The 27,964-nt window shown below is 43.5% G+C and overlaps 1 protein-coding gene across 2 annotated transcripts in view; it reads right to left on the bottom strand.

Annotated features, from left to right (window-relative positions):
* Positions 1-27,522, bottom strand: part of LOC122560579 (extracellular serine/threonine protein kinase FAM20C-like) — a 99,671-nt gene extending 72,149 nt beyond the window's left edge. The window contains exons 1-2 of one of the 2 annotated variants that reach the window (XM_043711354.2): positions 26,330-27,522; positions 23,720-23,892 (exon numbers count right to left, since the gene is read on the bottom strand). In XM_043711354.2, the coding sequence (XP_043567289.2) occupies positions 23,720-23,892; positions 26,330-26,880 (724 nt within the window). In that variant the 5' untranslated portion in view covers positions 26,881-27,522. The remainder of the gene's footprint in view (positions 1-23,719; positions 23,893-26,329) is intronic. The other variant, XM_043711352.2, reaches the window with a different exon arrangement.
* Between the last annotated feature and the right edge of the window lie 442 nt (positions 27,523-27,964).

Genomic DNA, 27,964 nt, shown 5'->3' with positions numbered 1-27,964 from the left:
GGGAATTGCCCCATTTTTCAGCTTAGCCCAGCCTGATTCCTTCAGGAAAGACACACCACTCTCTGGCATTATAACCCCGGCAATAGAAGGGAATTCCAGCTCTCAATTCCTTTGCTTATGAGGAGCCATTCCTTAAAGAACAGTCTTGGTCCAAACATCACCTAATTCACAATATGACCAGTGATGGGAAGGCCAGCCTTTTCCATATATTGGAGTTCCTGATGAAGCAAATGCCTCCAAACATGTCCAAGCCCTGACTGTATGTGACAAGAACAAAGGGAGACCATTTATAACTCATTGAGTGTTTTCCACCATTCAGTGATTGATCTGGGAGCTGACTCTGACCCTTTTGACTCATATCCACTAAGACATTTTGTTGACAAAAGTCAACCAAGCTCAGGTTTAATGTTTGATGTATGCAGAAGAGAGTTTCAAACTTCTATCATTCTTTCTGTGTGTTTCCTAATGTCATTCCTGCAAAGTTTGGCTCTAAGTTTTCGGCTGTATCTCCTAGTGTTGGATTCCCCAGCCAGTGAAAGTAGGATAGATGGTTTCTCCCTATCGGTTCCACTTCAAGTCTTGAACTCTGATCAAATTAGTCCTTTAATGCACTAAATTCTAGGAACTATAACTCTCGTTTCTTATCACCTAACTATGGTAATGTGGCCATACAGGAATGAGTTGAAAAGTGCAACATGCACAAGCATTCACTCCCTCTACCACCGATGCTCAGTAGCAGCAGTGTGTACTGCCTACAGGACGCACTGCAGAAATTCACCAATGATCCTCAGGCAGCACCTTCTGACCTGACGAATACTTCCATCTAGAAGGACAAGGGCAGCTGATAAATGGGAATACTGCCACTGATACGTTCCTCTCCAAGCCACTCATCATCCTGACTTGGAAACGTATCGCTGCTTCTTCACTGTTGCTGGGTCAAAATCCTGGAATTCCCTCCCTAAGGGCATTGTGGGTCAACCCTCAGCAGGTGGACTGCAATGGCTGAAGAAGGCAACTCACCCCCACCTTCTCAAGGGCAACTAGGGACGGACAATAAATGCTAGCCATCCAGCGACGTTCCACAGGTAAATAAAAACAACCGAGTAGCTGAGCACTGAGACTTATTTGAGGGGAAGTCTAGGAAAATACAAGAGGCAAAAGAGGAATAGAAGGACATTCTGATAGAGGTGAAGGGGGTTGGGAGGAGGCTGGCAAGCAGCATAAACACAAGAATAGATCAGTTGGACCGAATGGCTTGTTTCTGTGCTGTAAATGCGTGTCATCTCTCACCAAAGGTCAATGCCATCACCTCCAGAGCTATTGCTGCAAGACAGAAATACGCCGTCCCAGATTGAATGATAGTCAGGCATGCTACAATGCTATCTCAGCTGTCAGAGCACTCGACAAAATATATGGCCTTCATTTCAGGTCTTCCATTTTCACAGTGCAGCCAGCACGCAGGGATGACTTGGGGAGATATATTTCGGCTATCTACAAGCACATCAAGGCCTGTAGGCAGCCAGCCATGAAGAAACAGCAGTGTTTAGGGGACGTGTGGGGGTCATTCAGTTATCAGTCCCAAATCTGCAAATGAAACCAGCCACACCTGCGAACGTGGTTCTCCTGTGGGTCTTGTGACAGACTTAGTCTTTGGATTAACTATCACAGTCTTTTCCAGGGGAAGGTGGATGCAAAGGCATCAATTTCAGAGCTGACCCCTCTACCCTCCATATTGGAATGCCAATGGCACTGGAGCCTGGTGCTATCTTTCTCCTGAATTCCCCCAATGACCTCTTTCAGGAATTGTTCAGAGTACATCTTTACATATGGCAAAGTAGAATTTACAATAAAGATAACTATGTTATTCAAGACAACCACTCTTTGAGGCTGTAGCTTCCACATTCCCCTCACCCTCTTAGTGAAGACCTTTCTCCTGAACCTAAGTGCACTCTGGGTGCCACATTACCAAAAGGATGTGGATGCTTTGGAGAGGGTGCAGAGAAGGTTTACGAGGATGTTGCCTGGTATGGAAGGTGCTAGCTATGAAGACAGGTTGAGTAGGTTAGGTTTATTTTCTCTAGAAAAGAGGAGATTGAGGGGGGGACCTGATTGAGGTTTACAAAATCATGAAGAGTATAGACAGGGTGGATAGAGACAAGCTTTTTCCCAGGGTGAGGGATTCAATAACGAGAGGTCACGCTTTCAAGGTGAGAGGTGGAAAGTTTAAGGGGGATACACGCAGCAAGTCCTTCACACAGAGGGTGGTGGGCGTTTGGAACGCATTGCCAGCAGAGGTGGTAGGGGCAGGCACGGTAGATTCATTTAAAATGCATCTGGACAGATGCATGAGTAGGTGGGGAGCAGAGGGATACAAATGCTTAGGAATTGACCGACGGGCTTAGACAGTACATTTGGATCGGCTCAGGCTTGGAGGGCCGAAGGGCCTGTTCCTGGGCTGTAAATTTTCTTTGTTCTTTCTTCTAGGATGTATATTTATTAAATGAGGAACTCCAGCATTGCTCCCTGGGAGTTAGGAGATGATGGTGCAGCTTATTTTTCTTCCTTGCCCTTCGCGTGCACGATGTGCCTCGCATTTGTCTGATTATTATTTACTTGGAGCTCTGGTACAAGTCACAGAATTTCTCTCTGCTCTTTCCCTTTAACCCAGCAAACATTTGCTTTCCAATTATTCATCCAATTTCTTTTGGAAAATTACTATTGAGGGTCTGCTTCCAACATTCCCTCAGGCAGATCAATAACAATTCACTGGTTAAAGAAATAAATCCACCAATCGCAGGCTGTTCTTTGGGTTGACTGCCAATTCTCAAATACCTGTGTTCTCTAGTTCCTAGCCCTCTGTCAGTGACAGAGGTTTCTCTAGATTTTCTCGACCATATCCATTTGCAAACCTCTGTCAAAATCCCCCTCAGTCTTTTCTACTCGAAGGAGGACAACTCCAGCTTCTCAAGCGCTGGAAACATTCTACTTTGTGCCCTCTCCAAAGTCTTGACCTCCTTCCGCACAATGTGGTGCCGAGGATCGAATACACCAGCTGAAGCCTAAGCAGTAATTTGTAAAGATTTAGCATCACTTCTTCCCATTTGAATGCAAGCCCAGGGCCATTCTGCATTGGCTCGATTAACATGACAGGCTGCTTAGGATCTTTAATAAAGAGGAAGTGCAGAATAATTCCCAGGAGTGGAGAAAATTAATCCCTACATGCAAAAAAAACCTACCATTTCAAAAAAAAATTGCTTCAATTGCTATTCTCCTTCCCTAGGACTTCAGCCTATTTTTCGCATTACGTCTGCACTGTCCAGTTGTGGAGTAGCCCACCCAAGTGAGAAAGGGCTCCTGCTTCTCGGGTTATGTTTCCGCCTGCACAGATTGTGGGGCAGTGCGTGTGCTGACCTGCACTCTGATCTCCAATCCCCCCAAGGCCTTCCCTGAACAGGCTTCCTCTCCATTTGACCCTCTCATTCCCAGCCCAGTTACAATCAGGAGTTCCCGATGTGGTGAACTGTACAGGCCGGGCTCCCTGTTGCACAGTTCACCAGGAAAAGCTGTGACTCCAGCTGGTGAATGTCAAGGCATTTAAGCAAAGCACTTTACAGCTCATGTGTGGGCGATGGTGGTACTCAATGCTGTGCTTTTTAACTGTACAATTACATTGAATCGACAGCCTAGAAACAGGCTATTCAGCCCAAAAGCTTATGTTCCAAATGAGCTTCCATCAACCTCTTTACAACCTTATCCCATCAGCACTTTAAAAAGTCAGAGAGATGTACAGCACAGAAACAGACCTTTCAGTCTAACTCGACCATGCTGACCAGATATCCTAAACAATCCAGTCCCGTTTGCCAGCATTTGGCCCACATCCCTCTAAACCTTCCTATTCATATACTCATACGGCTGCCTCTTAAATGATGTAATTTTACCAGCCTCCACCACCTCCACTGGCAGACCAATCCAAACACACGCCACTCTCTGCGTGAAAAAGTTGCCCCTTTGGTGCCTTTTTAAATCTTTCCCCTCTCACATTAAACCCACACCTTAAACTCACCCGGGCAGGTGAGCGGGAACTGTAGTGCAATCCTGGCTGAGCGATGGCCATGGAGGGGGAAGCCATGATGAGGGAAACCTCCAGTAGAGGGCGGTGTGTTTGTTGGTGCGCTTGTGGAGGTTGTAGATGGTGGTCTCAGAGGAAAACCAGGTATTGAATGGGCCGTCCATTTCACATTCTATCTCATCTATATTCCTGAGTTGTAGAGTCATGAAATCATAGAGTTATATAGCACAGAAACAGACCCTTCGGTCCAATGCGTCCATGCTGACCAGATATCCTAAATTAATCTTGTCCCATTTACCAGCATTTGGCCCATATCCCTCCAAACCCTTCCTATTCATATACCCATCCAGATACCTTTTAAATGTTGTAACTGTACCAGCCTCCACCACTTCCTTTGGCAGCTTATTCCACACACGTACCAGCTTCTGTGTGAAAAAGTTGCCCCTTAGGTCCCTTTTAAATCTTTCCCCGTCACTCTAAACCTATTCCCTCTAGCTTTGGACTCCCCTACCGTGGAAAAAAGCACCTTGACTATTCACACTATCTAGGCCGCTCATGATCTTATTAACTTGGCTCACTCTGCTCTCCATTTATTTCACTTTACTGTCTACCTCTACCAAGTTACTCTGCATTGGAAAGTGCGAGAAGCCAAATTCAGCTTGACATGTAAATTAAGTAACCCATCCAATTGTGTTGGCTTTCCCCTGGTTAGGTTTGGTTCAAATTGTTTTGCAAAGGTGTCTCAATCTACCTTTCCATCTGTCGGAATATTTGATAATTGCTGGTTACAGCTTGGATAGGAATAGGATTTTCTTGTGGCATCATTGCATTCCATGCTGTTGTATCATGAATGGAAACTTTTGTTCACAATTTAATGCTCCCATTAACGTGACTGAGGCAATCTTCCAATGAATATTCCATTGTCTAATGACATTGATGAATGTACAAAATCCTGACAGCTTTCAGTCAATTTCTGCATTGCTGGTTAAAAAGAAAATAAATACTTGCATATATGCGGTGCAATGTCCCAAAGTGCTTTTCAAGATCTTAAAATGTGAAAACAACCAAATGATTTGTTCCTAATGATTGGTTTGAGGGCCAAGCATTTAATGGAACAAGCTAACACTGAACAATGGCCAACACCTAATGCAGTCTCTTAAACACAAAACACACATAGCCCTTCAGTGTAAATCCTTTTCTTTTTATATTTCATAAATAAGCTGGAATTTGAAATCCACAACCAGACAGTCAGATCTCTAAGTGACAGGCAGAACAGCAAAACGAAGGAAGTAGAGATGAATTTGAAGTAAGATTTAGTTATGTTCTGCAAAGTAGGCTGACAGTTAGAAAGTTATATTTAATATTAACAAATACACATTGGATTCAGTAATATGCAGCGTAAGTTCAAATAAATGAGCATAGCAAGGTTCCTCAAGGGTTCGAGGTAACAGAGGACTTATTACTGTCAATATCTAGGTAATATACTGAGGCAATTTTAATAGCTAGCAAGATCCTGGATTATATATAGCCAGAATTATAGGATGCAAACCTTAACTAGCAAAACAATTTCCAGATAAATAAATGTAATGTGGCACACTTTGGTTTGAAGACTAAGGAGACAAAAAAACTGCAGATGCTGGAATCCAAAGTAGACAGGCAGGAGGCTGGAAGAACACAGCAAGCCAGGAAGCATCAGGAGGGGGAGAAGTCGACGTTTTGGGTGTAACCCTTCTTCAGAACCTCCTGGTGCTGCCTAGCTTGCTGTGTTCATCCAGCCTCCTGCCTGTTTACACTAGAAGACTAAGGGGACGACCTTTTGAAAATAGCTGTGAGAAAATAGATAGAAGAGAAGGATGTACAGATACACAAATTAGTAAAGTGAGCAATATCAATTCATAAAGCCATACAAAAAGAACACTGGGGCTGTTTTCCAGAGGGATAGAACTGAAAAACAGAACAAACATGGTAGGCTTGTAGAAACCTGATTAGAGTACGCTTGGGAATCCAGGGTTGTACACTATAAAAATGAGATAGAGCACTGAAGAGAAAAACATAACTGAGTATTGTTGAAGGAAGACAGAGTTTGTTGAAGCTTTTTGGCTTCTACATATGTAAAGGGGCACACCACGCCTGTTACAACTCAACAAAATGAGTGACAGCCATTCTTGACCAATCAAAGTCATACATATTACAGCCACCATGCCTGGTTTAAAATTTAAGCAGTTTGGCAGTTGACTGTCAGTCGTTGTTTAACTGGTACATTCTCCAAGACAATATCTTTACCAATCAGCATTCATCTGTCATGAAATCAGTACTTTTCTCTTATACAGTATAAATGTTGTTTCCCTTTATCTTGGGAATCTTTAAAATTGGTCTGAATAGTTCAAGACAGAAAGCTTTAACAAAACATGTCATTTTCAGTGATACTTTATTTCTTTATGACCAAACGAGTTTTAGAAAATATCTTCTAGAACTGAGAAGTTATACCTGTTGGGAAATATTGAATATTCTGGTGCTCTTCTCTCCTGAAAAGACTTAGGGGGTGACTAAATGAAACTCTTTATGATTAATAAATGGATTGACAGAGTAAAAGTGAGAATATGATTCCAGTTGCAGGGGAGAGCGGGACATATAAAAATAAAATAGTCATAAATAAACCCTGTCAGTGTTTATAAAACTGAGCTGAGGAAGTTCTCAGGTCAAGTGGAGTGTTTGGGAGAGTGTCTGATCTAAGTCTTTGCCTGGCTTGCTCTTGTTGCAAAGTCCAGCAAGTTATTCGAGAGAAACATCTTAATCCCGAGAATGTCTCAATATGGAGCTCAACAATATAATGAAAGTTAAGCTAACACACGTGACGGAGAAAGGAATGGAAGGGTATAGTGATAGGGTGAGGTGAAGTGGGTGGAAGAAACCCATGTGGACTGTAAACACTATTGTGGATCATTTGTGCCAAATGGTAAATGTGTTGGAATGTGTTGGCTGAGAGGACCACATTTGTAGTTCTACTTTCAGGAAGGGACATCGAAACAAGAATAATAGATAGCACAAGAAGGCATTTAACAAGTTAATTTTAAAGAGTAGAGGTTCAGGATGTATATAAATTATTCAGACAAAAATACTTGCTTGACATAACCTGGATAGTAGAAGCAGAAGATATGGGTGGAAGTGGATTTGAACCACACTTATATACTGTCCATTAAAGGTCTTATTACATATAAAGTGTGTTAAATGTTTGAGAAGCTACTTAGCAGTTTAAATTGAACTGGAGAACCATACAGAACATGAAATGAGAGGGTTGGTCCTCAGTGTTGAAGTGGTAATGTGATGACCACAGTAAAACCTTAGGCAAGGATTTAGCTTCCAATGTCACCCTGTCAGTGTTTACAAAACTGAGTTGAGGGAGCTCTCAGGTCAAGTGGAGTGTTTGGGAGAGTGTCTGATCTAAGTCTTCGCCTGGCTTGCTCTTGTTGCAAAGTCCAGCAAGTTATTAGAGAACAAGGGAAGACAGGGGAGCATCTGATTGATGTGTGATCCTCTCTCAGGCTGGACATTCCTCTGGAACATAGCTACTTCCTTCAGCTCACAGGCCACAGTCATGAAGGGGGATGGTGAACATGTTGTTTAGCCCTGCACCACGGGGCAGCTGCACTTCTCTGACCTGGTAAAATTCTTGAATATTTGATCCACCCAAGTTTGTTCTTTCTCTGTAGATATATCTTAAAGCCTTCTCCTCTTCTACAACATGTGTGAGCAACTCATGGATTTCTTCATCACTAAAATTGACCAGTGGTGTCCTGCCCGTTCCCAAAGCGCACCAACCTCCGCAGGACCCTCCTGCTCTAACTCCTACCTTTCTCCAGTTTCTCTGCTATCTCTCTTCAAGGCCTCTCTGTTCATCGCGTACAGGGGGCCCACCTGCTGCTCTCTTGACTCAATTCCCACTAAACCGCTGATGACCCTGCCCTCTCCCCCACCTCCATATTCGCTGATATTATGGTAGGTAGTTCAGCGGTTGCTTTGCTCTCCTTCAGTTCTGTCAATATCAGTCCTCTCCACAAAAATCCAACCGCTGATCACACTCTCCTTACAAACGACCCTCTTCTCTCCAACCTCGCTCTCCTCTCTAAGGCCTTTGACAGTATCATCGCCTCTCAAATCTGTTCCTATTTTCCAGGAAGTCCGGGTTTGAATCCGTCCAATCAGTTTCCTGTCTCTGCCAGATCACTGAAATTGCTCTTAGCAACATCACAAATGACACCCAACATGGCTGACAAAGATGAACTTTCCTTCCGCTTCCCTTTGTCCTTCTCAACCAGATTGCAGTCTTTGAAATGGTTAACCACACCAGTGCCCTCAAAAACCTCTCCATTGCCATTCAGCTTCGGGTAAACATGGTCGATGCAAATAACAGCAATAAAGAAATACAATTCAGCGTTCTTGATCTGAATGTGCAAGGCATTCACAAGAAGGTGAATGAATGAATTGCACAGATGGAGATAAATGGTTTTGATCTAATTACCATCAAGCTGGCCTGTACAAATTTGGATTTTGGCAGGAGCTGAGAGAGTTGCGGTGTTATTGAGAGGTGGAGGTAACCATGGCTCCCTGAAAGGGTCACACCATCAGAGGCTTTTCCTGATGGCAAGACTAGCTTTGGACAGGCATCAAGCCACAAGAAAGCAGAAAGCTTTACTAACCCAAATTCAGGCAGCCTCCAAGATACAGCAGGGCCCAGCTTCTGGTTATTGAAAATGAGGGCTGCAGGTTGGCAAAGCAGCTGCCTTCACTTCAGTGACTGCCTCAAAGGAGTTTCCCCTCCATTAGAATCATAGAGTGCCCACAGTGTAGAAACAGGCCATTCAGCCCATCGAGTCCACACCGACCGTCCAAAGAGCATCCCACCCAGAACTGCACCCTCTACCCTATTCCTGTAACCCTGCAGTTCCCGTGGCTAACCCACCTAACCTGCACATCTTTGGACTGTGGAAGGATACTGGAGCACCCGGAGGAAATCCACACAGACACAGGGAGAATGTGCAAACTCCACACAGTTGCCCAAGGGTGTAATCGACCTTTGGTCCCTGGTGCTGTGAGACAGCAGTGCTGACCACTGAGCCATCATGCTGCTCATTCACATAATTTTTCTGTTTCTAAAATTAGCTTTGGCCTACCTTCTGCAGGCTGTAGAGCTCCTGTCTCACTGAGCAGTTGCCATCATTCCTGGTGGCGCTACTGAGATTCTTGACCTGCCAACTAATCAGATTCGCTAGCAGTACAGAGGAACCTCAATTATCCGAATATCAATTATCCAAACATCAGATTATTCGAAGGAGATCTCAAGTCCCGATAGAAACATTACATCAAAGAGCTATTTCAACACTGATCGCGTCTTTTGTTTACAATGATTAAAAACGAACTCGGCGTACTGAAATGCTGCCGAGAACAGTCCTGGACATTGATGGTGTGGTGTGTTGCTGCCACCTGTCCTGAACAGGGAGCAGACTTAGCAAGTGCTCACTGTGTCAATCCCATTGAACTGTTGGGTTTGGGGGTGAGGGGGGAGGTGTAGTGCGGGAGGGGCTGCATCAATGCTGCAGGTCCCTTACACACAAGTGTGTCTGCTCAGAAACAAACCCTGAGACAGAGAGAGGGAGCAAAGCAGGCAGAGCGAGGTAAAAGGAAACTTCCGAAAACTCCGAGTCCCCGAGGAGAGGCATTGAACCAATGAACTGAATAATCAATTATCTGAACGAAATAGTATCCGACCATCTCGTTCGGATAATCAAGGTTCCTCTGTCTTCTCCAGTCAATTAATGCTGTCAGCAAAATTACTCAATGAGTAACTCCAACCAATGAAGCAATTCTGCTCATGGTTACAAGGTAACAAAGGCTGGGAAATGGATAATTTCAGAAGGAGAGGAGGATTAGACCAGGAGGAGTAGCCTTGATAATAAGGAAAGACATAGGGACCATAGTGAGATAGCATCTTGACTTGGTAAATTAAGAAGTGTGAGTGGTCTATAATGAATAATGATGATCAGAAAATGCAGGTAGGTGTACTGAATACTACTGGATAGAATATTGAGCAAGAAATGATTGTACCAAGGTAATGCAATAATTGTGAAAGACTTTATTCTAGATATAGACTGGACTAACCAAACCAGAAAAGGTGGTTTGGATGGTGAGTTGGCAGCCTGACTTCAGGACAGTTTCCCTGAAACCGATGGGAATAATGCAATGTTAGATCTAGTATTGGACAATGAAGCCGGATTAATTCGTAGTCTCATAGTAAATGACCTGCTGTGAAAGTATGATCATGATGCAATTGAATTCCACATCAAGTTTGAAAAATACATACTCCAGGCCCCCCACAAAAATCTAAAGCTTAAACAAAGCCAATCCCATAAGAATGAAGGAAAAGCTGAATATGGTTAGATAAATAACATATATTCCAACAGATAAACTGTGGGAAACATTTATAAAAGCAACCCAAAATAACACTTCATTTTAACAAATCAGCAAGGACAATCTATTCCTTGCTTAGTAAAACAATTAAGGATAGCGTTAGGTTAAAACAAGTGGTTTATAACGTTGACTTGTAGAAATCAACAGAAGGTCATCAAAACTTTGTTTAAAAAGCAAAAGATGAGATATCAAAGTAAACAAGCCAGGAATTTAACAGCAGATTATAAAAGCTCTTATAAATAGGGGAGTAGCTAAAGATTGGTTTCTTACAAACGGGCAGTAAAAATTATTGTGAGGGGTTGAGAAAACGCCAAAGACACTGAACATATATTTTGTGTCTGTCTTCACAGTAAGAGACTGAAATTACATACCAGAAATAGATTGTAACCAGAGTGAGTAACTTAAGGTCATTAATATGAGCACAGATAAAGTAACGGAGGAACTTAAATGACTAAAATTCAACAATTCCACAGAACCTAGGATTCCAACAGGGTAAGCTGCAGTGATGGTGGACATACTTGTTGTAATTTTCTAAAATTTGCTCAATTCTAGAATGGTTCCAATTGATGCAACGATGTAACTCTGCTATCCAAGAGAGCAGTGAAGAGCAGGTCAGGTACCCTGTTAGTAGACATTAACAAAATGCTGGCAGCTACTGTTAAGTCTGTTTTCAACAGCACACTTAGAAAACCATAGAATCATCAGCTAAAGTCAATATAGTTTTGCGAAAGGGAAATAGTTCTCGTGAAATTGATGAGCTGGAATATCTGGTTGGCATGGACGAGTTGGACTGAAGGGTCTGTTTCCATGCTGTACATCTCCATGACTTTATGTGAGATGTGGGAAGTAATACATGATTCCTGATCCCAACACAGTGAAAATTCAATAGCTTGCATTTGGATATTGCCCTTAATGCAATAAGAATATCCCAAAGTGCTTCACAGGAATGTTATATATAGAATCTGATACCGAATTAGGTAAGGAGATATTAGGGCAGATGATCCAATGCTTGGTTGTCAAGATAATTTGTAAGTCCTTTAACATAATGAAGAACAAGTGACTCAGTTACAACTGTAAAGAAATAAGAATATCTGTGAAATGGAGAAAGGCAAAGAGGCAACACAGTGAGTAAGAAAGTACAAACAGTGTGAGGGAGAACTCGTCTGAGTGACAAAGCAGCCAAGTGAGTCTATCTGAGAATTTAGTTCAAAAATGGAATTTAGTGCGGAGAAGAAAGAGTTGCTTTAAGTAAGGTTTACCGTAATAAGTAAAGTGTACTGAGGGGGGAGTTCGGTGAAGATGGGGAGGAAGCACTTTGTTTTTCAGCTAGTATTTTTCAGCCTGTAGCATTTCAATCCTGATTTGTCCAGCAACAGAAGCAGATAAATCAGTAACTGGTATTATTAGAAGCAACATTTTTTTTAATCAGTTTTGTAAGTATTGTATTGTTTTAACAGTACTATAAAGTTTACTGGCAGTGCTAAAACATTTTGTGCTGTGCTGGCTGTGTTAATTATCTATTAATTAATGAGCAATTAGTAATTAATGAACACATATTAGAGATGAAAGGGCAGATGATTGCAGAATGTGAGAGCTTCAGGATGCCAGTGTGATCCAAAGCAAACATATCTGCAGTTAGCACATCAGGGAATATATTACCTGGGCACTTTATTCTCGGTGGTAGCAACACACCCTTTAGCCAGGGTGTGATGGTAATAGTCAAGACTGGATACGGCAAAGATAACAAAAACGTTAAAGGCTCTGTATCTGAGTGTGCATATCATTGATAATGAAGTAAATGATTTGATAGTGCATATTGCAGTGAATAAATACAATCTGATCACCTTCAGGGAGGCTTGGCTGCTGGATGGCAAAGAATGGATTTCAAATATGGAAACATATATGACATTCAAGAATTGTAGGAAGCCAGGTCAATGTGCATTGCTAATCAGAGGTGATATTGGTGCAAGAGCTAAAGACAACCTTCATCCAGGAGATCAGGATTTGGGGGCTAGATGAGGCATACCAAAAGAAATAATTCACTTGTGGAAATAGTCTCCAAATTGCTAACAGTAAGCGCTGCGTAGGATGAAACATGCAAGAAGTTTATAAGTTTGTGATAAATCATGAGTGGTTTTCCATGCAAACTGGAAAAACTAGACTGGAAATTGCTAAATAGATACAAAAAGAAACATGCATATCGCAAGTTTGCAGGAAGGGAAGAACTTCCACAAAAGTTCAGAAGAGAGAGGGGGTGATTTTATTGATGTTTGTAAGGTTCTGAATGAACTTGACAAGGTGGACATGGAAAGTTTGTTTATACTCGTGGGTGAGGCCAGTACGTGTCGACACTATTCCAAAGTAAGGGTCGTCCTGACATACAGAGATGACAGGATTCTTTCTCTCAGAGGATTGTGTGACTTTGGAACTCTCTCAGAAGGCAGTAGAGTTAGAGTCATTCAATGCTTTAACTGTGCAAGGAGATTGATTCTTGGTAGGCAAGGGAATCAAAGATTATCATAGATAGATGGGAATGGAACACAGATAGATAATCCATTTTTGAACTGAATGGTGGAGCAGGCTTGAGGGGCTGAATGGCCTACTTCTGCTAGTAATTTGTGTTCATTTGAGACTGATAGGGCAAGCTGGAGAAAGCACATCAGATTGTCCTACGTTCTGTCCAGGAGGGAGACGAACAGTGTTCCATTCTAGACAGTACACATTAAAAAATGCACATTGGTATTGGAAGGAATGCAGGTCAGGTTCTTACAGAATGAAACCTGGAGATTGGCTGAAATTCTGAGGAGAGATTACACAAAGTACGGTTGTATTCCTTGGAATTTAGACGATTAAAGGGTGATAATGGCTCAATGGTTTCTTAATATTTAGGGGGATGGTAAATGGTAAATTGTGAAAAAATATTTACACTGGCTGAAGAGGCTGGGACAAGAGGTCACGGCCTATAGGTTAGAGCCAGGGCTTGGAGGCTTCTGTGCAATGCTGGTGTTTGGAATTCTCTCCCACAAACTGCAGTTGACGCTGCATCAATTATTAATTTGAGATTTGTAATTGATAGATTCTGTTAACCAGCGATATTAAGGGGTATAGTCAAAGGTGGGTTGGTACCAGATCAGCCATAATCTTCTTCACCAACAGAACAGGCTCAAAGAGCTAACCGATCTTCTTGTGCTCCTACATCCTATGATTAAAAAAAACTTTTATGGATGTAGAAGAAATAATCCAATATTTATTGCACTTTACGAGCGAGGTGGGGGAGATAGTAATGTGACAGCCAGTGGAAATTTGAATTCAATTAATAAGTCTGGCAATGTAAAGCTAGTCTTAATAATTGTGCAATGAAAAACTGGTTGTTGTAAAAACCTATTCGGTTCACAAATATCCCTATGGGGAAACAATCCTGCCAACTTTAGCCTGAACACACGCACCAGCCAGTTTCGAAACAGTTTCTACCCTACTGTTGCTAGAATACTGAATGGACTCACAAAAACTAACATTCGCCTGTACCTGTGGTTTTGTTTTTGCTGCTATTTACCTATTATTTACTTATCTATGCTACTTAACTCTGTGATCTGCCTGTATTGCTCACAAGACAAAGCTTTTCACTGTTCCTCGGTATACATGACAATAGATTCAATTCAATTCAATTCAATTCTGGCCTGCAGGTAATTCTAGATCCGCAGCAATGTGCTTGACTCTTAAACAAACACAAAAGGTGCTGGAAAAACTCAACAGGTTTGCCAGCATCTGAGGAGACAGAAAGAATAACGACCAGAGGAAGTGGTGGAGGCTAGTACAATGACAACTGGATGGGCACGTGAATAAAGGGGTTAGAGGGATATGGGCCAAATGTTGGCAAATGGGATCAGAGTAATTTAGGATATCTGATTGGCTTGGACGAGTTGGACTGAAGGGTCTGTTTCAGTTCTGTAGAAGAGTCCTAACAGATTCAAAATATTCACTCTGTCGCCGTCTCTCTCTCTCTCTCTCTCTCTCCACAGATGCTGCCAGACCTGCTGAGTTTCTCCAACATTTCTTTTGTTTCAGATCTCCAGCCTCTGCAGATTCTTGCTTGAATTCAGTTGATTCTTAACTACTCTCCGGAAGGGCCTAGCAATCCATTCTGTTCAAGGGCATTTAGCAATGAGTGACAAATACTGGCCTTACCATCAATGCCCCCATCCCATGAAATAATACAGAACAAACCTTGCAACTTGAATGAACAACTACCACCATGGACAATAGTATTCTTTCATTTTCCAAGTGTTTCCTTTTGAATAAGTGACAGGACCAATCTGGCTTGTTTTAGAAGTAGCAATTGTTTTTCAAGATAAGTCATGTACAGGAAAATTGTGAAATGAGTAGGGAGCTCAACAAACCAGGTCACGGTTCACAACATTGCAACGGCAGTATTTTGCCTTTATCACAACATTGAAATTTGTACATTGGCTAATTGAGCAATTATTCTTAAGTAGTTCACGTAGGACATTGAAGAGTGTTGTTGGAGCAAGCGTAAAGCTCATAGGAATGGTATTCTAGATTTTGACATTATTGGTGACATGTGGCACTTTGTTGTCACTCATTTGTCACTCAAATATTGTTAGAAGACATAAGTTAATGATTTTGACGTGAAATATGTTTCAAATGTGTTTTAAATCAGGAATAAAAGCGTTAAATCATGAAGGCAGCTTCCACAGAGTTGCCTTGCACTCCCTTGAGTGTAGAAGTTCAAAGGATGATCTAATTGTGGTGTTTAAGATGATTAAAAGAGTTGATGGGATGGATAGAGAGAAGTTGTTTCCTCTGGTGGGTCAGTCCATAACTATAGAGCATAACCTGAGAGTATAAGCATGGCTTATGCCAGGAAGCACGTCCTCACACAAGATAGTGGAACTCTGGGGGTGGGGATCAATTGGGAATTGCAAAACTAAGATGGTTATTGATATTGTTAGACAAGGGTATTAAGGAATAATAACAAAGCAGGTGATTGGAGATGAGTTGCAGACCATCCATAATCGAATTGACTTTGAATCAGGCTGGAAGGGTTGAGTGATCTTTGCAGGTCGCTATGCCTGCATGGCACGTTTAGAATTTATTACAATTGCAGAATGGCACAGTCTGTCACTGTGAATCTGCTTTCTTGTGCCATCCCATCAATTGAGGAGAAAGTGAGGTCTGCAGATGCTGGAGATCAGAGCTGAAAATGTGTTGCTGGAGAAGCGCAGCAGGTCAGGCAGCATCCAGGGAACAGGAGAATCGACGTTTTGGCTTATGCCCGAAACATCGATTCTCCTGTTCCCTGGATGCTGCCTGACCTGCTGCGCTTCTCCATCCCATCAATTATTTGCTGCTATCCTCGTGTGCTTTGGACTTTGAATTAACTATTGTGTTGTGTTCCAACAGCACTGTGTTAAAACTGGTGGCTCCCATTTACTGGCCTCTCTGACAAACTAGCTGTACCAGTTGAATGTTTCCAATTTATTTTTTAAGGTCAAAAGCATAGGTGGCATATACTCCCCCTGGTAAGATTGGAACCTGGCTCTTGCAAGTGACTGTCAGTGAAATGCAATTCCCACATCAGCTCTCTTACTCTGCTGTTTATTTTTGCCTTTGGACCCGGTAATTCCCTTGCAATATTATTACCTGAGAGTTACACAGCCAGCTGCATTACAAAACAGAAATCTATCTTCTTTCGAAAAATCCAGGTTTTACACTTTTTAAAATTCTGCATATTTTGTTGTAATCATATATCTTAATCTAACAGAGATGAGTTCAATTAGTAACTGTAATTTGTAATCTGTTTTGAAGCAATCAGTTAACAGAATTGTGCACTCAGAGTAACTTGAATGTAGGAAAATGACCCAAGGCATTTTGTAGGAGTATAATCAGACATATATTGATATTCTATGGAGTTGTGAAGGCCAAGCACAATGAAATATACAGATCAACCATTCTCTGTCTAAACTGTAACATCTCAGTCCAGAGTCAGACAATGCAGGTTCTAAAGGTATATCTTTATTTCCAGTTTGGACAATGTGTTGCATTAACTAGAAATACCATAGCTCTCTTTCTGCTATTAGCTACATTTTCTCATTTCCCAGCCTCCTCTCACATGACTCCCGGCTTTAATAAGGCTGCTTTCCACCACATCTATTTTGCTTCAAGAATGAAGAACAAAGCTGTGGCTGGATGGGTGTAACTCTAGCTTCTGAGTCAGACTTTGTGGGTTCAAGTCGAATCCAGAATCAGCACACAACAATCGAGGATGACATTCCCAGAGCAGCACAGAAGGAATATTCCATTGTCAAGGGTGCTCTTTTTGGATTTGACACTAAACCAGGGCCCTCTGGTTAGCTCTCATACATGAATGTAAAAGATCATACAGAACTGTTTCAAAGGAAAACAGGAATGCTAGCCTATCCAGGAACTAGCTCTCAGCAAACATTACGAAGTAAATTACCTGATCATATTGTTGCTTGCTGTGCACAAATTGGCAGCCATATTTCCTGCATTACAGCATGACTATGATTCAAAGATAATTCATTGGCTGTTAAGGACTTTGGGACATCTTGTGGCCCCATAAAAAGGTGCTATATAAATACAAAACTTTCTGTATTTCGCTTCCAATTACTGTTAGTCAGTCAAGTTTAGCTTATAATAATGAAAATCCAATTCTGCTCCTTCTGGGATGGTCCCACTCAGCTGAAATGTGGATGAACTGAAGAAGATGGGAATTGTTGGTCAAACTCTCTAGTCTAGATCCTGGATTTTGAGATTGAGCTGTCCTATAATGAGGAAGCTTTTAAATAGTTTTCTGAATCCTTACAGGCTATTGTTGACTTCCTTGATGGTTCATTTGGTAAGTGCCTTGTTTGGTGTGGAACAAAAGCTTCTGAAGGAATGAATATTCCTGGGTTTTAATTCCTAATCTCTGGAGTGAGTTATCTGATTCTGTCAGCACGTGTCTGCTCAAGAGAGCTTTCCCATTGCTGATTGCTATCCAGCTATTATCACTGGACCATTTCTAACTGTGATTACTGGCTGATGATAACATCAGGCTCTGTTGCGATGCCTTGAAGCTTGAACTGCCTGGCTGCATTCACTTTCTAGGCTCATACTGTTGGAGGTGGGATCTTTCAGGTGACCCATTAAACCCATGCCCTGCTGCCATCATGATGTGCAAGATGCTTTGAGACTACTTCAAAGCAGGGAATCTCAGCTAATATTCTGGGAATCTCGGTTCAAATCCCATCATGGCAGGTGGTGAAATGTGAATTCAATAAAGAATCTGGAATGAAGGGTCCACTGATAACCATGAAACCATTGCTATTGTTGGAAAAACCCATCTGGTTCACGAATGTATTTTAGGATAGGAAATCTGTCATCCTTACCTGGTCTGGCCTTCATGTGACTCTAGACCCACAGCAATGTAGTTGATTCTTAGGCAATGAGGGATGGGCAATAAATGCTGGCCTAGCCAGGGACGCCCACATCCCATGATTGAGTTAAACAAAGGGCTCTCGCATCTCTCCATATCACTATATCACTCAATGTCACTAAGGAAATGATTTGTTGGTTATTCTAAAGTCATTTATAGGAGTTGCTGTGAGCATCTAAACTGTTGTATTCATTACACTGCAACAGGGATCATGCTTCAAAGAGTACTTAGTTGACTGAAAAATACTCTGGTACATCCTGAGGATGTGAAAGGTGCTATATAAATTATTTTCACATATTAATATAAGCCAGTTGGACAAAGGATCACTACAACAACTGGTATTTATACAAAGCATTTAATGTAATAAAACATTCCTAAGTGCTCTTCAGGAACACAAAACTAATTAAGAAACCAAGCTACGTAAGGAGATATTAGGTCATAAGTTATAACCACCAAATGTGGAGAGATTAAAATCAAAGATGCTCAAGAGTCCAGAATTAGATGAGTATAGATATCTCAGAGGTCATGGGGCTAAGAAAATTACAGAGTTATGGAAGGGCAAGGCTATGAAAACACTGAACGAGAATTTTAGAAGCAAGACTTTGCTTGAGCCTGGGACTGACAGTGAAAGCGTGGGCAGAGAGTGCTGTTTAAACCATACATCAAAGTGACACAGAACCTTCAAATCTATTAGAAACAAATGTATACATTTCAGGTGCAGGGGCTCCAAATGGCCTGTTCTTTGGAACTATCTGTCCTGAAAATCAAAGTCTATCAGTTCATACTCCAGAGAATGTGTATGCTCCACTGTGACCTTCTGTTTTTTATTTCAATGTGAAAAGTTGATTTAATCCCAGCAGATACCAGTTCCACTGTTACAGCATTCCAGCTCCACCTGGTAACACAGCCATTGCCCCTTCCATTTCCATTATCCAATTAGTCCCATTGCCCTGTTGTATCCCTACACCCACACAGATTTTTCCCTCGTGTGTACAGTATTACTTTTGAAAGTTGCTATTGATTCTGCTTCCACTATCCTTTCATTCCAGATTGTAATAACTTACAACATTTGTTTTTACTGATTTCCTTTTTCTGACAATTATATTACATTTAAACCCTTTAGTTACCGACCTTTCTGCTAATGGAAATAATTTCTCTCTATTTAGTCTGTCGAAAGTCCTCAACCTTTTGAGGACTGCTATTAAATAACCTCTTAACCTTCCATATTCTAATGACAACAATTCCAGCTCTTTTCATCTCTCAACACTGTTGAAATCCTATAACACCAGTGGTCAGCAAAGCATATGTGATCATGGTGTACATAAATAGAGGCATTAAATACAAAAGCAGGAAACTTAAGGTGAATATTTATAAAGTTCTGGTTAGACCATAGCTGCCAATTCTGGTCACCACACTTTTAGGAAGGATGTGAGGGACCATAAAAGGGATATTTACTAAAATATACCCAGGGTTTATAGATTTTTGTTAAGATAAAAAAGCTGTATTTTTTGTCTTGATGCCAGGAGATTAAGGTGTGCAAACATGACGGTTTTGGCTTGGACAGACAAAGAAAAGCTGTTCTCATTAATTGATGCGTCAAGGACTCAGGGACACAGATTTAGGGTATTGAGCAAGAGATGCAGAAGGCTGTGAAGAAAACCTTTCTTATCCAATAAGAGGCAATGACCTGAACTGACTGCCTAGGAGGGCGTTGGATGCAGAGACAATGAATAATTTATCAAGGAAATTGGATTGGCACTTGAGGGAAATGAACTTACAGGGCTCCAGGGATACAGTGTGGAATGCAATTGACTGCGCTGTGCTACAGAGAATGGCGTGGTCTTGAAGGGATGAAAGACAACCTTTCATGCCACAATAACTCGATAACTCATTCTGGTATAATTTTAGTTATAGAGTGATATAGCATGGAAATAGGCCTTTTGGCCCAACTGGTCCATGCTGATCATGGTGTCCATTCAGCTAGTTCTAATTGCTCGCATTTGGTTCACGTCCCTCTAAACCCTTTCTTTTCATGTACCTATCCAAATGTTTTTTAAATGTCGCTCTTGTATCTGCCTCAACCACTTTCTCTGGCAACCCATTTCCATATACACACTACTCTCTGCATGTAGAAGTTGCCCCCCAGGTCCTTCTTTAATCTTTCCCCTCTCGCCTTAAATCTATACCCTCCAGCTTTCAATTCCCAATTCCTGGGGGGAAAGGATGATATGCACTCATTCTATCTATTTTCTTCACAATATAAAGAAAACGAAAGACCTGCAGATGCTGTTCATCAGAAATAAAAACAGAAATTGCTGGAAATGCTCAGCAGGTCTGGTAGCATCTGTGGAGGGAAATCAGAGTTAACGTTTTGGGACCCTTTCTCCGAACTGATGGTAGCTCGGAGAATCTCTCCGCAAAATGGATCCTGAATTTCCAGTTCCTGCCACTGGAACACTCCACCCCGTCCCCTGGCCAACGCATTGTTAGACACTAATGGTCCCCATTCGTAGCTACTCATTCTCCATGGCTAACCATTACCTACTCTTCTGTTTGTACATCTGTTTGTCTCTCACTTTGGGCTCTATGTCCACCTATTGTATACTCCCCCAGCCCCCCCCTCCAACCCCCATCTCCCACCCTATCTTCCACATAAAAACAACATTTTCCTAGCTACCCTGAAGAAGGGTCCTTTGACCTGAAATATCAACTCTGATTTCTCTTCACAGATGCTGTCAGACCGGCTGACATTTTCTTCACAGTTGTTCTGAGGCCTTGACATTCTTACTGAAGTGTTGTACCCTGAATTGGATGCAATACTCTATAAGCTGAGATTTAAGCGGTGATTTATAAGAGTTTACTGATGGAAATGTAAATTGCTGTACTGTAAGGGAAAGATGGTGTCTGGTCTTCCTCTTCTTCTGTAAGATAGTAATAAAAGACTCATGAAGTTGTTCAGTGAGTTTTATCAACATGTGGCGAAAGTGAGGACTGCAGATGCTGGAGATCAGAGTCAAGATTAGAGTGGTGCTGGAAAAGCACAGCAGGTCAGGCAGCATCCGAGGAGCAGGAAAATCGACGTTTTGGGAAGGGTGGGTCCTGCAATCACCTGGCCCCTCACCCATCCTTCCCAAAGAGTGACTCAGGACAGACAAATAAACATCAGCACCACCCACATTCTGAAACTTTGTAACTTGCTAAAACGTAAACATGGCATGAGCTATTAAGAAAAAAGGATTGGAGAAGCTCACAGTACCTTTCACAGTTCCAACATGTAATATGGTTGGTACAGTAATCAAACACTTGTGACTGCCCCATGTATATTTAAAGCATGGTCATGCAAAGTAGAATGGAAAAATGATCAGATCATTTGCCTTTTGGATTGAGAGGTAAGTATTGATGTAGGAGGTTGAGAAGAAGCCTTTTGATGCCTTTCGCTGATTAGTGGGGCAGTGTGGGTTGGGATGTGGTCCCTGTTCAGTAGAGACCATCTGTTGAATAGTTGCATGCATACTTAGCATGTGCTGAGGCAACCAGCCTTGGTTATGATTTCACCACAGGAAGCTGGTCAGTTTGGGGAAGGCAATGCGGAGATCTTGTTTCTTTTATACCAGACTCACTGTATTCAGGAGAATACAATAACTGTTAAGAAATGGGAACCTATCTAAACTGTACAGAAAGGCCCAAGTTGTTCTGTACTTCCAATTGAACAGCAAGTTGTAGTTATACAGCATCTTTAACACAGTAATGCCTAATGGTGGTTCACAGGACTGTTATGAAGAAAATAAAAATGATATTATGATTTGCAAGAGATGCAAAAATCAGAAGTTTGGTCAAAGAGATTGGTGTAAAGATGCAACATTGAGGACAGCGAAGTAAACAGACAGAAACGTTTGGGAGGGAGCCAATGACCTTGCAGCTGAAGGCAAACTGGTGATGGAACTTCGGAATGAGCAACAGGCCAGAATTAGAGAAGCTTGGAAATCATAGAGGGCCGTAGGACTAAAGGAAGTTTCAGTGATACTGAGAACTAAGGGCATGAAGGGATTTAAAAACAAGGATGAGAATTATAAACTTGTGGTATTGCCAGCCTAGGAGCCAATGTAGGTCAGTGAGTACAGCGGCAATGGAGAATTGGTGCAAATTAGGACAAAAGGAAGTGGAGATTTGCATCAATTTTGTGAAAGGTTACATAATGCATTGTGAATTAGGGGGCACTGAACAACCAGATCAATATTAATTGAGGAAATTTGTATACTCAATCTTTTGACAGTTTGCATAAGTAATGTGAAGAAATGACAGTCAGTAACATACAAATCAACATGAATGGAACATGTTAATTTAGAGTTGCCTGAACCAATGGCAGTCAGGATTTAACTTTAAAATCCTGATATACTCCATTATTATTATTTTTGTTAATATCCAGAAATGCTCTTACATAGAAATTAGTGTATTATTATCCTTTAACATATTATTAGTGTAATTTGATAGGACTTGAACGCAGATGATGCCTGCCTGATTGTTACTGATTTGACATTAATCTGGGAGACAGGTGAACATGTGGACAGTTTTGATAAAGCTTTGACAAAGTCCCAGAACAAGACAGCTCCGAGAAGGACAACTTGCCCCTTGCTTTCTGCTTGGCTGAGTTCTCCAATTAATTCAATTCTCTTGCTGCTTCCCCACAGCCTGGTCATTTTACCCACTTGTACGTTGTATTCAGTTCTCTTCTGAAAGTTAATATTGAATCAGTTTGCACCACCCTTTCAGCTAGTCTGCTGTCGATGACAACAATTCCTTGTGTAGGGAAATGTTTCTTCATGTTACCTCTGCTTGGTTTGCCACTCACCATAAATGTCAGTCTTCCGGTTACCCATCATTTTGCCACAACAAAAAAGTTTTTCTTTCTCTCTACCAGAACCATTCAGGATTTGAAGCCCTCCATTAAGTTCCCTCTGAACCTTTTCTGTTCTGCGGAAAATAAACTCAAAATCTCCACAACTGATAAAGATGTACTGCATGGAATCAGGCCCTTTGGTCCAACTCATCCATGCTGACCAGATATCCTGGATAAATCTAGTCCCATTTGCCAGCATTTAGTCCATATCCCCCTTAAACCCTTCCTATTTATATTAACTGAAGTCCCTTATCCCTGGAATCTTGAGTTAGAATTAATCTGTTGGAGTTGGGACAACTTCTGGTTTAGAAAGAAAGCTGCTGTATTTTACTTAAGATATTGCAGTTTATCATGTCAATTGGAAGCATTTGCATAGTGCTCTCAGCAGCCAGTACTTGTTAGAAATCATACTCAGTACACAGTCTCAGCAACCTCACTTTAAGATTGGTATATAATGATATTGCAGTGTCTGTTTGCATCTCTCCTCTGAGACATCAACATTATTTATTTGCTGGACAAGCCAGTCCAAAAAGCCTACTTAACTCCCATCCTCCACACTCCGGCACCTCTTACTCGAGATAATGATCTCTGACAAGGAATAATTTTCAATGAGAGATCTATAATCTTAGAATCGCAACCTCCAAGGTGCACTCACTTCCAATTTATCTCATTACAGCCAGGCTGACAAAGACAGATTACATTCAACTGCACTTCTCTATCCTGAGACACTGGAAGCAAACTCTAATTAGTTTGGGGGGAGGTACGGAATATGCAAGGACAAACAGGCATGTTACAGCAAGGGAGCAGTTATTGAAATAGAGATTTTCCTTACCTACGCTGGAGATCCGCTGGCTCAGTAGATCTCCCAGCAGAGCTTCAATGGCTGGATTATGGCGAGAATATAACTCATAGCGGTTTATCCCGATGTGAAATTTTAACCAGTTGGGGTACGAGTCTATGGGGGGATCGCCGGTCGCTGCAAGATCCTCCTCATCTTCATTCACCCTGAAAGAGAATGCATGGGGGAGGAGGGTCAAACCTACTGGCGGAGTTGTCACCGTACCACTGGGGTGGGGGGGGGCGGAGGAGGGGCTCTGTTTGTGATACAGACAGCAAAAGAGGGAGGGAAGGAGAGAGGTGGGGAACGGTGGACACCAAGAGAGACAGAGAGTGTGAGAGAAAGATGGGTAAGAAATAAAAGGAGGAGCAAGAGAGGGAGATGGAGAAGGGGGAAAGGTGCGTCTAAGTTCGCTTCCATTTAGCCCCCACACTCAATCCCACCAAGTGAAGCTTCAGAATGAGCTGACACACAGCCTGGGTAACTATAAAACCAGGAAACCCTGTTTCTGAGAACACTGACCCTTCTGTGTAAAGTTGGGACAATAGGGACAGAATGCTTCTTACATTTGGGAGCGAGAGTGACACAAACCCAATTTCCCTTTCCACCAAAGCCAGACCATGTCCCGATTTTCCTGCTCCTCGGACGCTGCCTGACCTGCTGTGCTTTTCCAGCACCACTCTGATCTTGACTCTGATCTCTAGCATCTGCAGTCCCCACTTTCGCCAGGTCCCAGAGTCTCCCTTGTCTTGACGATGTGACCGTATAAATAATACCCCAATAATCTGTCCAAAGAAAGCTATGACTTCAGAAAGGGCGACTGGAAAAGAGAGGATTGAGTGAAACAAAGTTCCTGGGGAGAGCGGGCAGTGTGAGTGACCCCACACATTAAGGAGGTCGCAATGGGAGGATTGAGAGAGAGAGAGAGCAGAGCTCAGTGAGAGGCGAGAAGGTAGAGAGTGGGACCCAGAGGGAGAGACGGACAGGGACCCGGGTCCTGCTGGAATAGGGGCAGAGAATGGTCAATGTAGCTGACAGAGCGAAACGGGTTTTGAGATGGGGGTGGCACGGTGCCTACATTGGTTAGCACCACTGCCTCATAGCACCAGGGACCTGGGTTCGATTCCAGCTTCAGGTGTCTGTGGGGAGTTTGCCCCGTGTCTGCGGGTGTTTCCGCCCACAGTCCAAAGGTGGGTGGGTTAGGTGAATTGCCCACAGTGTTCAGGCATGTGTAGGTTAGGGGTAAGTATAGGGTAGGGGGAAAGGGTCTGGGTGTGTTACTCTTCGGAAGATCGGTGTGGACTTGTTGGGCCGAATGGCCTGTTTCCACATTCTAGGGAATCTACTTAAACCACATCGAGTACGGGTTCACTCACAGAGAGGGGGGTAACCTACCGGAGATTGGTTTTGCGGAATCCGAGGGGTTTTTTTTAACGTTAAAGGGGGAAAAGATGGCTAGGGAATGTGTTAATTCTGTGCTATTTAGTCGTCCGGAACATTAGTCCCTCTCCAGAGAGTTGGGGATGTGCGGGAGGTCTTTCTCAAAGACAGAACTCGATCCAGGCCAAAGGATGTTGTACATAGGCGCAGCTTGCACCAGGGAGCAGCTTCATGGTCAGGGTGCGAAATTCTCCGCGGCTTTGTCTCTATCTCGATCTCTCCTTCTTCCTTCTCTCTGTCTGTTTCTCTCCGTCTCTCGCTCAATTTCCCCACATCTTTCTGTCACGGTACATTCCCCCACTCTGTGTCTGTCTCTTCCCGTCCCTCTGTCGCTGCCTGTCTCCTTTATAGTGTTTTTTTTGTCTTCCCTTTATAACTCGCTTGTCTACTTCTCAGCCTGTCTTCCTCTGCCTGCCTTTCTCTCTCTGTTTGCCCCAGTTGCTGTCTCTCTTCGCCTTTCATTGTCTCGCTTTCTTTCTGTCTCCATCTCTCCACCGCTCTCTGCCTTTCTTTGTTTCCCTCTCTCGCTCTCTTTCTTCCGACTTCTCTGTCTGCCTGTCTCTAAATCTGTCTGTCTCTATCCCTGTCCCTCTGTCTCTATACATCTATCTCTCTCTACTTCTGTCTCTCCATCTCTCTCCACCTCTCTGTCTCTATATCTTTCTCCACCTCTGTCTCTATCCCTGTCTCTCTCTCTTTCTCCACCTCTCTCTCTATCCCTGTCTCTCTGTCTCTGTTTCTCTGTCTCTACCTGTCTACCTCGATGTTACTCTCTCTGCTTCTGCCTCTCTCTCTCTCTGAGTCTTTCCCTCCCTCGCTCCCTGTTTACAATTTCCTAGGCTCTTTCGGTCTGGGTTGTCTCCATTATCTGTCAGTCACTTCCTCTGCCTCTCTCTCTGTCTGCGCACTAGTGTCCTTGGGTGACCCTCGCTGCCTGTAGCGAAGTGTTCAGAAACTTGCCCGACTCCTCGTTCTGCACAGGCGGCTGTGGGATTCCCGGGGCTGGAGGAATCACGGTGCTCTGGGCAGCGTCGAGCCGGTGGGGGCTGGGGGGGAACAGGTCAGGCTGAGTGAGGCTGGACAGAGCGCTGTGTACGGGCGAGGGAAGGGTCCGAACCGGCTGCAGGATAGGGGGCGGTGGGGGAAAGAGTCAAACTGACTTACCAGTCCCGGGGAACTTTAGGGTTAAACTTTATGTCTGTGTTGATGTTGAACAAGATTTCCCCTTGTGTCAGTGCTGGGATCGGGCGCTGGTACAGAGGATGTTTGAAGAGTGCAGTCAATTTGGAGAACTGGCTGGGGGCTCGGATTACAGCTTCCAGCACCCGCTCCGAGATCAGCCCCCTGACCGCTTGCAGACCGGTTTCTTCCGCCTTGACCATGGACTGTGAGCCGCTGCGGTTGGAGCCGGTGGCAGCCTGGTCGCTGCTGAAATCCTGCAGGATCCGGAGGGTGTGCTTGTTGGCAGTATCTGCCCCGCCACCCTCTCCTGGGGGAGCGGCCCCGGCCAGCGGTTTGCCCCAGGCTGGGAGCCCGGGCTGTAGCAGCGAGTCCCGGTGCTGACACGGGCAGCCCGCTACTCCTGGCCCTCCAGCGGGCAGCCCCGGCTCCGGTCTCCTCTCCAGCCTGGGCAGCAGGTCAATCAGAATGTGCATGGTGCAGGCGATCAGGAAGACCATAATGATGAGCACTCGGAATCTGCGGAGCAGCATCATTTTGGCTGGGACCGAAGCCGAGGGCGTGGGGAGAGGGGCTGGGAGGGATGGAGAGAGGCCAGTCCAAAGTCAGGCTCCCGAAACCCGAACCCGTGCACGGTTTAAAACGATTTCAATTCAGCTGCAGAGCGGCCCGTCTCATTTGGAAGGATCCGCATTGAGTTCGTCTCCATCGTTAGCCCCGGCGCTTCCCAGATGCGGAAAAGAAAATGTATCTGATTTGGCGCAGTGTGTTTGTTTTCCTGTTCGTCCTTAACCTTTCTTTGACTCCGAAAACCAGACACAACAGTCACCCCAAAGAAACATAAAACATGTTTGTTTTTCTTTCCCCCTCTAAAATGTAGTCGGCGGCAGCTCCTCGGCGATGGTCGAGTGTCCAAATGGAGCACATAAGACACACGAAATCCTCTCCCCACTCCACTGCCACCACCTCAGGAGCAATGTTGAGACTCCCCAATGCCCAGTTCCTCCTCCAAGACGAGACAGCTCCGCTCTGAGGCTCCTGTCTGCATTTGACAGCCCAGGGAGAGGTGTGGGGCTGTGAGATTGTTACAGGGTCAGAGTGAGTGAAGCCTTACAGCGTACAGCTCGCTCCTTCTCCGTCTCTCTCAGTGTGTCTGTGTATGTGTGTGTGTGCCTCCAATAACTATGAGCCTGCCAGATGTGCAAATATTTTATTCAGCCGCCCCCATGAAGGGCAGGAAAACGTCACATTTGGGCGGAGGGTTGATGCCAAACTCAAGTCCCCTCCTCCCCCAATCCCCGAGCTCAGGCCACTCTCATCTACCAGGGTGCCAATCAGAGGGAAGGGCTGGCTCTACATGAAACCCTCCCACTTCCCCACCCACCCACACATCCCCACCCACCCACTCCCCTTTCCAAAAGAAACAACAGAATTGCAAAGAAAATACAGTTTATGTGAAGAGATACAGCGATACGAGGAGATAAACGGAAGTAGATATAGAGAGGGAGAAAGCGAGGCACAGACTTGGGGAGGGGGGGACGAGACTGGGGGAGACACAGAGCGACAGTGACAGGGAGACAGCCGAGGGGAGGGGGCGAGAAAGAGGCGGACGCAGGGAAC

The sequence above is a fragment of the Chiloscyllium plagiosum genome, unplaced genomic scaffold (assembly GCF_037043375.1).
Source record: "Chiloscyllium plagiosum isolate Xiang-an unplaced genomic scaffold, Cpla_swu_hap1 HiC_scaffold_20, whole genome shotgun sequence".
Lineage (NCBI taxonomy): Eukaryota > Metazoa > Chordata > Chondrichthyes > Orectolobiformes > Hemiscylliidae > Chiloscyllium > Chiloscyllium plagiosum.
Note: the sequence above shows the minus strand (reverse complement) of the source record. Positions and strands in the feature narration are given on the sequence as shown.